Raw genomic sequence first — 12,155 nt, 5'->3', positions numbered from 1 at the left:
GCGCCACAGGAGCCTGTCCTATCACCCTTCCTCTTCACCCTCTACATGTCTGATTTTAAGTACAAGTCTCAGTCATGTCACCTGAGCAGAAGTTCTCTGATGATTCTGCCATTGTGGGCTGTATCAGGGATGGACAGGAGATGGTATACAGTGTGGTGGAGAGCTTTTTTGAGTGGTGTGAGCTAAACCATTTACAGCTTAACATCACAAAATTCAAAGGAATTGGTTGTGGGCTTTGGGAGACAGGCTTCTCCTCCCACCCCTGTCATCATTAGATGATGTGGAGGTAGTTGAGGATTACAGGTACCTGGAGGTACACATTGACTGTAAACTGGACTGGTCTAACAACACCAACGCTGTTTTCAAGAAAGGGCAGAATCTGCTTTTCTTACTAAGGCGGCTCAGGTCTTTCAACGTATGTAGGAAAATGCTAACCATGTTCTATCACTCCATTGGGCAGTGGGGTGAAGACAGCTGATGCAAACAGGCTGAACAAGCTGATTAAAAAGGCTGGTGCTGCTTAGGCTGACTGTCTGTGGAGAAGTTAGCTAAATTTAATAATAATTAATAATGGATTTTTATTCTCTCTCTCTCTCTCTCTCTCTCCCTCTTAGATAAACCGATTATTACAGGCCCTTTATTTACTAATGTATCACGAGCTGAAGGTGAAAGCCTGGTGATGGAGTGCTCAGCAGATGGAAAACCCAGCCCTCATTACAACTGGACTTTACATAATAACACTTTCATCTCAGGTTCCTCCATCCGTATCAATAGTATCCATATAAAAGACCAGGGTCAGTACACCTGCACCGCTTACAACTCTGTGGGCCACGTAACCAAGATGGTGACTGTAAGAGTTACAGGTGAGTGGGAATGGTGCACTGATTTATTGAATCTTGAAAATGTGAGCAGAAGCAAGCGCTCATTTTAACTTTGTAAGTCCTAGATTGGCACAAGATAAGGCTAACAGATGAGAGACTTATTCATATAACATCTTGGTGTTACCTGCATAACTCTCTCATCTGTTAGCTTCAGGGTCTGATCAGTTACTTTAACTACTGCATATTTTGCCATTACACACAGTCTCAATTTCATTTTTACTTTCATGCTGCTCTTTGCACAATTACTTGGGTATCTGCACAATCAATACTATAAATAAAGTATCTATCTATCTATCTATCTAGCCACAGTGTAACCTTGGATTGTGAGTAACGCGGTTTGCGAGTGTTTCGCAAGACAAGCAAAAATTTGAAAGAAATTTTTACTTGAAAAACAAGCAATTCTTGTTTTATGAGTACAGAGTAGCATTTATCACTCTTGCGCTTCTTGTTTTGATGCCGAGCGTCACATTCTCACAACAGAGTCAATGGGTTTTCTCTTTCTTGAGCTGCGGAATTTGGGGTACTCGTCTCCCCTGCTCTCTCGTAGTGCGCGTCTCTTACTGCTATAATCGACATCCGTACAGTCATTTACTGTTTACTATAACGCTGTGACCACGTGTGTGCACGTAAAGCATCTTTCATTTTGTGTTTGTGTGTGTTTGTGTGTGTATAGTCCGCATATAACACAAGTGTGTGCGCATGTGTAAATCAAAGGCAAGTCTTATTAGAGAGGTTATATGTCCATTTTCTTTCTCCCTCTCTCTCTCTCAGCCTGCACAGATTCTTTTAGTGTGTGCATGCGCCATTGAACAGCCTGCCCCTTCCCTTCTCCTTTCCCCTCCATACACGCGCACACACACACACACACACAAACTAACGGAAACATTGCTCTGTCGCAATTCTTTTAGAATGTAAAGTGCAGGTTAATTTGCAAAATGTTTACTCTATAGCAATGATTCCATTTTTGTGTGCGCACACTCAAGTGTCATTAGAGATGTTCCTTGTTAATTTTCCCAATGAGGCAGTGTTTCTTTTAGTGTGTGTGAAAGTCGTACCACACAGTAGTCGTCCCCCCACTAAAATAAGAGAGAAAGAAGGGTTACTGTGTAAGACAAAAAGAGGGAGAGGGCAGGGTGCCATTCCTCCTCTCCTCTTACTTTAGCTTCACACACCCACATACACAGTGCATGCACACATAAGTCCTAATGGAAACTCTTATTTGTCGAGACTAATTTTTACTTTTTTCAAAGGTAAAGTGCAGGTTAACCCTTAGGAGCCAGCGGGTAACTGTGAATAGAACTTAAAATGCTTTGTCATGTTTAATCATACACATACGTGTTGTGCATCATTTGAATCTGTAAAGAGTCTACTTTTATTTGTGTATACTCACAATATCCACAAAACATTGTGCTTTTGTAAAATAAAGAAAATAAACAGGGCGTGCTTTCAGCCGTCTCAGTCTCTGTGAAAATCTTTTTGAAACACTAAAATAAACTGAAACTCCGTATATACTGCACAGACAGACATAGGGAATATATCTATAGAAAGCTTAAAGTGTCTACTTTTCAATTAAGCAATTTAAATGAAGAATAAATATTTTTCAGTTTATGTAAACCATGTGAAACCAAGGAGAGGCACAGAATTTCTTTCGCACTTCACTATCTGGTAATGACCCGTGGCAGGACACGCCCACATGCCATTCACACGGAAAACAGTCAGGGTAATTTACATACATTGCCACGGCCCTCGGACACTGGTTTAAAACACACACACAGAGACCGGCTTGAAAACACACAGATTTAGTGAGTTTTCTGCACGGTTAGAAGATGGCACGCGCTACACAGCCGAGGAAGCTCTTCAGATGATTCTGGACAGTGAGGAAGAATTTATCTGACTGTGACTCCGATAACGGAGTCCAAACAGGAGCATTTTGAAGAGGATCCAGCAGAGGACATTCAAGCAAGCTGCAATGACAATGGGTAAGTTATTAAGTCTTAAATAACTCTTATTCTGATAATATTAAACTAATATTTAGAAATATTTTCCTCACTGTAGTGTTAAGCGTAAGGATTCACGGCGCAGATATCATGTAACACTGAACTGCTTTATTTTTCACCTGCCCATACCATAATCCGGTGTTGTGTCGAAGTTGGTTCCCCCATCAGGATGCGTTTTTCTTAGCCCCATCCCTGTAAAAACAGCACAGGGAACGAGCATTTAGGAAAAGGCTTGCCCGCAAAGGGTTATGCGCATACCACTGAAATTCTACAGAGCGCGGTAAAGGCCAAAAAGGACATTGTTCAGGTTTTTAATCCCTGAAAGAACATTAACGTTTCCCCCTCCAGCAACACTTTACAATAATAGTCTCAGCATCACATTAAACACCACCACACTCACTTCAGCTAGCTTTTGTCAGCTTATGTGAAACATTGGCTTTTAATGCCATTTACATAGTTTAGTGTAGCATGTAGATAACACTGCTAACACGCTGCCTTATGTAGCAAACATGTTATTTCCCGGTGGCTAAGCTAATGCCTTATGGAGTTTACAGATGTTTGTAAATGTTCTAATGTATTTCGTCTCGTTTCGGATATCTTTAGATTATATTATATATTGGTTGCTAATATACATTTGGCTCAGTTTTGGTTAGCTTATAACACTGCTATCTATGATGTTATTTAGCACAAACAAGCTAGCTCCAGTTGGCTAAGATACTGCCTTATGTAGCTAAGAGATGGATTTATGTGGTTTAAACGTTTATGATGCCTTTTTTTTTTAGCTCAGATTTACAAATATCTGCTCAGGTATAAATGTTTAGAATGTGTGAAAGATTTTTTTTGGCCTCTCTGTATATATTGTGCGTCCATACCTATTAATTGCACATCTATTTACTCTGAACAGTGTAGGCTAACATTTATTATTTATTTGTTTTTAGGAATGTTTCTGCATCACCCTTGCCTAAACCAGCACCTCACATCGGGACACGCAAGCGCCGGTTTAGTTTTGAGCGCAATTAAGAATCATATCGATTAAGAGCGCATATGTGTATATATCAATATCTTCTGATGATAATGTACATTAGTTTTTTTTATTGTGTTATCAGCATGCTCATGACTTTTTCTTTTTTTTTTTTGCTTTTTTTTAATGATCAGCTACCTGTCCCCCAAAAAAGCAAAGGCAAACAAGATGCAGGCAATGTCATGGAAACGAGATGCTGCGCGAAAACGCTATGGGAATATCTTTTCGTGTTGCCGGTTGTGAAGCATGTGTGTACCAAACACGCCAAATTTTGGCTTATATAACCTCGGTCAGGTGACGTCATCTGATTAGATGCACCTGCAGGTTATAAATAGGAGTGAGCCGGCAACATTCCTCAGATTGATTGTCTGAACGGACGTCCGGTCACGTGGGCAGTGCGGCATTGGGACGCAGCATCTCGTTCCCGTCTTTTCAGGGAACAGGGTTACAACAAAGTAACCCGGGACGTTCCCTTTCAAAGGCTACACTCGATGCTGCGTGAAAACGCTATGGGAACGAGAGTACCAATGTCGCCGCACTGCGAGTGTCTGGACCCCGCATTGTGTAGCGTGTGCGCACAAAGCTGAGAGGTCTCAGAACTATGTCTGGGAAGCTGACTCGAGGACTCGTGAGCCCGGAGTGACAGGAACATCCAGACTATAAAATCTAATAAATGTGTGCGGAGAGGACCAGCCCGCCGCGTCACACACTTGTTGCAGGGGAAAACCTCTTGCAAGTGCAATAGATGAAGCAGTCCCCCTGGTTGAATGAGCCCTGATTCCTAGAGGCGAAGTGAGCCCACGCGCCTCATAGGAGAGAGCAATAGCATCTCTCACCCAATGTGACATGGTCTGCGTAGTAGCGGCCGCCCCCCGGTTGCGGCCTCCATAGCAAATAAAGAGCTGCTCTGATCTACGCCACTGGCAGGTGCGGTGGACGTAAATCCGAAGAGCACGTACTGGACATAATAGGTGAAGTTTCTCCTGCTCCGAAGCTGTAAAAGGCGGAGGACAGAAGGCTTCAAGAACAACAGGGTGCATGTTTGAAAATGGAACTTTCAGAAGATAGTTCGGGTGAGGATGTAGAATGGCCTTGACTAGCCCAGGGGCAAAGTCCAGGCAGGATGGGGAGACTGACAAGGCACGCAGATCCCCAATCCTCTTGAGAGAGGTAATGGCCATAAGCAAAACCATCTTAAGAGTCAGAAGCCTGTCAGGCGCTGACTCTAGCGGTTCGAAAGGAGTGTCAATTAGACCTTCGAGCACAATAGATAAATCCCATGACGGGGTCGTGGCTCTAGTGGGTGGCCTTAACCGTTTAGCTCCACGAATAAAACGGGCAACTAAAGGGTGTTTTCCCACAGTAATCCCCTCGATTGGAACGTGGCAGGCTGAGATAGCGGCCACGTACGTCCTAAGGGTACTAGGGCACAAGCCCAAAGACAACTTATCTTGGAGGAACTTCAGCACTGAAACAATTTGGCAGTGGACTGGGTCTACCTGCTTTGTCATGCGCCAACTTTCAAAAACATTCCATTTGAGGGCATAAGCTTTTTTAGTGGAGGGAGCTCTAGCGGCTAGAATAGTGTCAATAACGCTGGCTGGGAGACCAGCTTGACTTAGTTGGTCCCGTTCAGGGGCCAAACGTGAAGGTTCCAAAGCTCCGGTCGGGGATGAAATATTGTCCACTGCGCCTGAGACAGAAGATCCCTCCTCACTGGAATCATCCAAGGTGAGCCATCGAGGAGAGATATTAGATCCGAGAACCATACTCTGGCCGGCCAATGGGGCGCTATCAGTAAAAGGCGCAAACCGTGTTAACGGACCCTCGCCAGGACTCCCGGGAGCAGAGATATTGGCGAAAACGCATAAAGGCGTAAATTGGGCCACGTATGGGCCATCGCGTCCAGACCCAGGGGAGCTGGATGAGTCAGAGAGTAGTAGAGAGGACATTGTGTTGTCTCTTGGGAGGCAAAGAGGTCCACCTCTGCTGTAGAGAATCTTTCCCAGATTTGGCTGACTATGTCGGGGTGGAGTTTCCATTCCCCGTTTGTCACAGCTTGTCTGGACAGTAAATCTGCTCCCACATTCATGTGCCCTAGAATGTAAATCGCCCTGAGGGACAGGAACTTGTCCTGTGCCCAGAGCAGAACCTGATGCGCTAGCTCGTTCAAGCGGCGCGAGTGCAGTCCGCCCTGGCAATTTATGTAGGAGACTACCGATGTATTGTCCACCCGCACTAGAACATGGTAGCCTCTCAGCTGCTGGAGGAAGTGCTGTAGGGCCAAAAATAAAGCCATCATTTCAAGGCAATTGATGTGCCATGCGAGAAGATGACCTCTCCAGCGCCCTTGAGCTGGACGGCCATCCAAGACCGCACCCCAGCCGGTAAGGGAAGCGTCTGTCGTTAGCATTTTGCGACGACAAGACGGACCTAGAGTGGGACCCAAGGTGAGAAACTGGGGTCTGAACCACATAGAAAGGGTACGACGTCCTTTGAGCGTAACCCTTATTCGCCTTCGGGGATTGGCCCTTGTATGAAATCCCCTGGCTCTTAGCCACAACTGAAAAGCTCTCATGTGCAGAAGGCCCAAAGGTATCACCGTGGATGCAGCTGCCATGAGGCCTAAACATTTTTGAAAGTGATAAATAGTCACTTCCTTGTCTAGTCTGATTTCCTTGAGGGCGCTGAGGATGGATTCGACACGAGCGGGAGACAATTGTGCCCGCATAGTGATCGAATCCCATCTGACACCCAAGTATGTTGTCCTCTGAGCCGGAACGAGAACGCTTTTGGTAGCGTTTAGTCTCAATCTCAGCGAATGGAGATGAGCTAGGACGACATTGCGATGTTGGAGCGCTAGCTGCTGAGACTGGGCCAGGATTAGCCAGTCGTCTATGTAATTGAGAATACGGATGCCCTGGAGTCGCAAGGGAGCCAGGACAGCATCCATACATTTCGTATATGTGCGGGGTGACAGAGCTAGACTGAATGGAAGGACCTGATACTGGTAAGCTTCTCCCCCGAAAGCTAACCTCAGGAACTTCCTGTGTTGTGGCAAAAATTTTATGTGGAAGTATGCGTCCTTTAAATCTATCGTCACGAACCAATCTTCTGGTTGGATTTGCGAGACAATCATATTGATGGTTAACATCTTGAATCTGTACTTTTTGAGATAGCGGTTCAACCCGCGAAGATCCAAAATCGGACGCAGCCCCCCGCCTTTCTTGGGAACCAGAAAGTAGCGACTGTAGTAGCCTGACTCCCTGTCTGGAGGAGAAACCTGTTCTATGGCTCCCTTCTCCAGCAATGCCTGGAGTTCGGAGTTTAGCAGATACGCTCTATCCGGTATCACGGAAGTGTAGACCACGCCGTTGAAACACGGAGGGCGATGAGCAAACTGAATCCTGTAGCATTTTTCTACAGTCTTTTGCACCCAGGGAGATATGCCTGGCAGTAGCTTACACGCTGCCAGTTTCTCCGAAAGGGGTACCAGTTTTAGTGCGCGGGGGGGTGTTAGTGGTTCGGCATCCTGGAATATAGCAGGATAAAACCAAAGCACTAACATATCTCTGGAGGTCGGTGAGGTCCGAAACACCAGAGGCGGCGGAAACTGAACACCGACCCCCTGGGGGTGTCCGGGGGGGCATGCTCTTATAGGAAAGAGAGTTGAGTGCCGTTCCCCGGGGGGGATCACCCCCACAGTCCTGGGCACGTAGGCTTCAGGACTTAGTCTTTGAAAAGAAGACAATGCGGCGATCTGATCTTTTGGAGGCAGCCTGTTGGGGGCGACGAGCCGTACCCCAGTCCTTACGGGGGGGTGCCCGGCTGCTGACGCTCTTTTTCTGTGCTTCTCGCCTGGTGAGATTCAGATCTGGCCGAGGCTGGCTGGCCGAGGACCTCGACTCTTGAGCACGGCGTGGAAGAAATTTCCCAAAAGCCTGTTCATACAATTTAGCTTCTCGGAACCTAGTGGCGACGGAATTCACAGCGTCGCCAAATAGGCCGGAAGGTGAGACAGGGGCATCAAGGAGGAATCTTCTATCCTTGTCCTTGATGCCTGTCAGGTTTAACCACAGGTGCCTTTCAGCGGTCACCAAGGAGGCCATGGAACGGCCGATTGCACGGGCTGTCTGTTTAGTCGCACGCAGGGATAAATCAGTAGCCCGGCGTAATTCATTGAATGCGTCATGATTCAGTGTGCCGCTTGTGCTCAAATCTTTCAGCAGATCAGCCTGATACGCCTGCAAAACCGCCATGGTGTGCAAGGAAGCGCCGGCCTGACCTGCTGCTTGGAACGCTTTCCCTACCAGGGTAGAAGAAGTTCTACACGGCTTGGAGGGAAGTGTTGGTTTCTTTAATGAGGATGATGTTCCAGGAGAGAGATAGCCCGCAAGCGTCTCTTCTATCTGGGGCATCACCACATAACCTCGTGCTTTTGCATCAACGATGTTCGAATAAAACGAAGTCGATGGTACAAAAATACGGAAAGAAAAGGGATTTCTCCAAGAACGAGATAACTCGTTGTGGAGGTCATCAAAAAATGGGAGAGAGCGGCTCCATCTCCTGGCCACCCGACAGAAATCTGTCATCTAATTTAGATTGTTTTGGGTGAGCCTGCTCCTGTGGCCAGTCAATATGCAGTCGTTCGACTGCACACGTTATAACTTCAAGCAATTCCTCATATTCTCTTTCATCTTTCTGAGGAAGCAACTTCCATTTCCACAGAAGCAGGAGAATGAGTCTCTTCAACACACCAGCAAAGCACCAGAGTGCGCTCGTGAAGTGGAAGGAGAGACATCGGGATCGGGGGAGAGGGCGAGAGAAAGGAGGGACTCCGTCTCTCGCTCCTCGGCCAGATCTGCTTGTGATCCCCATGAGTGCAGCGCGGCTCGTGATTCCCTAAAGAACGCGAGACGCGCGCGAAGCAGCTTTATGGGGAGAAGATCACAGTGCTCACACTCTCCATTAAGCCCTTCGAGAGCGTGCTTTTCACCCAAACATTCGAAGCAGAATGTGTGCATATCGCCCTCCGAAAGGAAATTTTTACAAGGAGGGGGACATCTAGTTCTAAATTCCGCCATACTAACTGGTGAGTTTTATAGATTTAATTCTGCTTATTTTGTATTTTTGTTATGCTTGCTGACACACACACACGCACAATGCGGTGAAGAAAAAGATCTGAGGAATGTTGCCGGCTCACTCCTATTTATAACCTGCAGGTGCATCTAATCAGATGACGTCACCTGACCGAGGTTATATAAGCCAAAATTTGGCGTGTTTGGTACACACATGCTTCACAACCGGCAACACGAAAATATATTCCCATAGCGTTTTCACGCAGCATCGAGTGCAGCCTTTGAATGGGAACACCTTGGAAATGTTAGGCATGCATGTATCCCTGCGTCTTCAGGAACTGCTTTCAAGAGTGGCACTGGGATGTGTGACTATACAAACCATACACCCATTTTATCTTGTACTGTTCCTGTTTGCACCATGTGTCCTAAAATGTCTAGGTTTTTTTTTTTTTTTAGTTTTTTTTTTTTTTGCACTGTTCCTGTTGCAGTTTTACCCTGCATTTATGTTTTTGCACAGTTTATATCCTACACATTTTTTTTGCACTTTTTGCATTTTTTTTTATTTTGAACTGTTCCTATACTTTTTGCAAATGATTCTTAAGTTATTCTAAATAAACTACAAACAAAGAAATATATTTCTGTCCTCAAATTATTCTTTTGTAGCACTTTTCTCTGTCCCATACCTGACTGAAAGGGATAATTATACAGCTCATTATGCGGGTCTCTGTCTTCTCTGGTAAGAATTAACCAGAAATAACCATTATTCATGCTCATTCACACCTCCTTGCATATGGACTTTCTAAACAAAAAGTGTCTTAGAAAATTAAATTAAATAAACGTATTGTTTTCTGTAAATAAGTAAACGAGATGATTGTCACATCATTTTGAAGTAAAACACTACAAGATCAAGGTCACAAAAGTCTTGTACACAAATGTTATAAATGTGTTTTGTGGTCTTATTTCAGTGACTTATTTTTTAGTTGTTTTCAATTATCACGCATAACTTTTTTTTCTCCAATATACAAACTTGTACATGCATGCTGCACATATATTATTGTAGCCCAGTTTGTGCTGAATACAATGTTATCATACTTTAGACATTTATATGTTTATAAGTAACTAAGCTTATGTTTTAACTTCCGGTGCCCCCCTGTGTGGCAGCCTGCAACGGCAGCTCTGCTAGTTTCCGAGCTTCTTTCTTATTTTCCTTATTATTTTTCGTAACTATTTATAAGTTCTTAGCTATCTTTATTCTGACATCATGCACTACCGTTTCGTTATAGTTCTGGGCATTTTTCTGTGGTCTTAACTACTTTTTTCACCTGTGTTTGGAGATCCAGCGCGTGTTTCCTTTGTTTACACTCAGGATCAGCTGTTAGCTCTGCGCCCAGCAGCGGTGCTGCCGGCAAATCTACCCGATATCCCCAGCGAGGTGAGAAGGAAGAGACGGGGGTGTCGAGCCGGGAGGGAGCATTATCGCCCGAGAAGGAGACGTTACAGACCATCTATCCCTTCTGTTATCATGGGAAATGTAAGGTCTCTCGGAAATAAGATGAATGAGCTGACAGCGCTAACCTGATCTCAGAGGGAGTACCGGCAGTGTAGCATCATGATGCTAACGGAGTCCTGGCTAACACCGCAAACACCGGACACGAACATGGCGCTGCCCGGTTTCCAGCTGCTGCGAGCGGACAGGACAAGGGAGAGCGGTAAGAGGAAAGGAGGGGGGCTAGCAGTGTTTGTGAACGACAGATGGTGTAACCCGGCGCACATCACTGTGAAAGAACAACTCTGCAGCAGAGACATTGAGCTATTAGCCATTAGCATGCGTCCTTACTATCTTCCACGGGAATTCTCGCATGTACTCGCGATAACAGCGTATGTTCCACCCTCGGCCAACGCAGAGGCAGCCTGTGACTCTCTCCACTCTGTAGCCAGCAGACTGCAAACGCAATCGCCAGGAGCCCTTTTTTTAATATCTGGGGACTTCAATCATGTATCACTGGACTCTACACTGCCCACCTTCACCCAGTATGTGACATGCACCACCAGAGACAATAAAACATTGGACTTACTGTATGCCAATACAAAGGAAGCATACAGTTCATCACCTCTTCCTCCCCTGGGAAGATCTGATCACAACCTGGTCCTGTGTACGAACCCCTAGTACGCAGGGAGCCACCAGTCACTCGCACAGTACAGAGATGGTTGGAGCCGAGCGAGGAGGCTCTAAAGGCTGTTTTAAGTCTACTGTATGGGAGGTGCTTTGTGACGACCATGGGGAGGACATCGATAGCTTTGTCACCTGCGTGACGGACTACATTAACTTCTGTGTGGATAACACCGTACCCACCAGGACTGCTTCTCAAACACCAAACCATGGATTACACCATAAATAAAAGCTGTCCTTAAGCAGAAGAGGAGGGCCTTCAAATCTGGAGACAAGGAGGAGCTGAAAAGGGTGCAGAGAGAGCTGAAAGGACTGATCAGGGATGGGAAAGACAGCTATAGGCAGAAGATGAAAAACCAGCTTCAGAGGAACAACATTAGCGAAGTCTGGAGAGGCCTCAGAACCATCTCAGGCCACAAAGATCAAATCTCTCTACCCATGGGGAATGTGGGGTGGGCAAATGAAATCGATCACTTCTTTAACATTGGCTGCAGACACTCCCACCCCCACTGCTGCTGTTCCACCTCTGACCCAAGGATCACTTTAGACCTCCTCTACACACCCTGCTCACTTTTCCCCCACCCCCAACAACAGCATCCAGTACACATCCAACACACAGCTCCAGTCTGACTCTCTCAACCATTCAGGTCAGGAGGAAACTTAGGAGGATCAAAGCCAGGAAGGCTGCAGGTCCAGACGGCATCAGCTCAAGAGTTGTTAGGTCCTGTGCAGATCAACTGTGTGGGGTGATGGAGCTCATTTTTAACATGAGCCAAAAGCTGAGGAGAGGTTCAAAGCTCTGGAAAACCTCTTGTGTGGTACCAGTGCCGAAGACTCCACATCCCATGGATCTAAACAGCTACAGGCCGGTGGCTCTGACATCCCATTTAATGAAGACCCTGGAGCAACTGGTCCTGGCTCAGCTTCGGCCCCTGGTGAGCTCATTACTGGACCCACTTCAGTTTGCTTACCAGCCTGGCACCGGAGTAGAGGATGCCATCATTCACT

General features: G+C 46.0%; 1 protein-coding gene across 6 annotated transcripts in view; it reads left to right on the top strand.

The window, feature by feature from the left end:
* LOC128519615 (hemicentin-1-like) overlaps positions 1–12,155 on the top strand; it is an 89,074-nt gene that overhangs the window by 56,718 nt on the left and 20,201 nt on the right. The window contains exon 13 of one of the 6 annotated variants that reach the window (XM_053493402.1): positions 615–863. The exons of the other annotated variants lie outside the window; for them this stretch is intronic. Within the exon in view, the coding sequence (XP_053349377.1) occupies positions 615–863 (249 nt within the window). The remainder of the gene's footprint in view (positions 1–614; positions 864–12,155) is intronic. 6 annotated transcript variants of the gene reach the window in all.

Source organism: Clarias gariepinus, chromosome 3 (genome assembly GCF_024256425.1).
Source record: "Clarias gariepinus isolate MV-2021 ecotype Netherlands chromosome 3, CGAR_prim_01v2, whole genome shotgun sequence".
Classification (NCBI taxonomy): domain Eukaryota; kingdom Metazoa; phylum Chordata; class Actinopteri; order Siluriformes; family Clariidae; genus Clarias; species Clarias gariepinus.
This window is presented reverse-complemented; position numbering and strand designations above follow the sequence as displayed.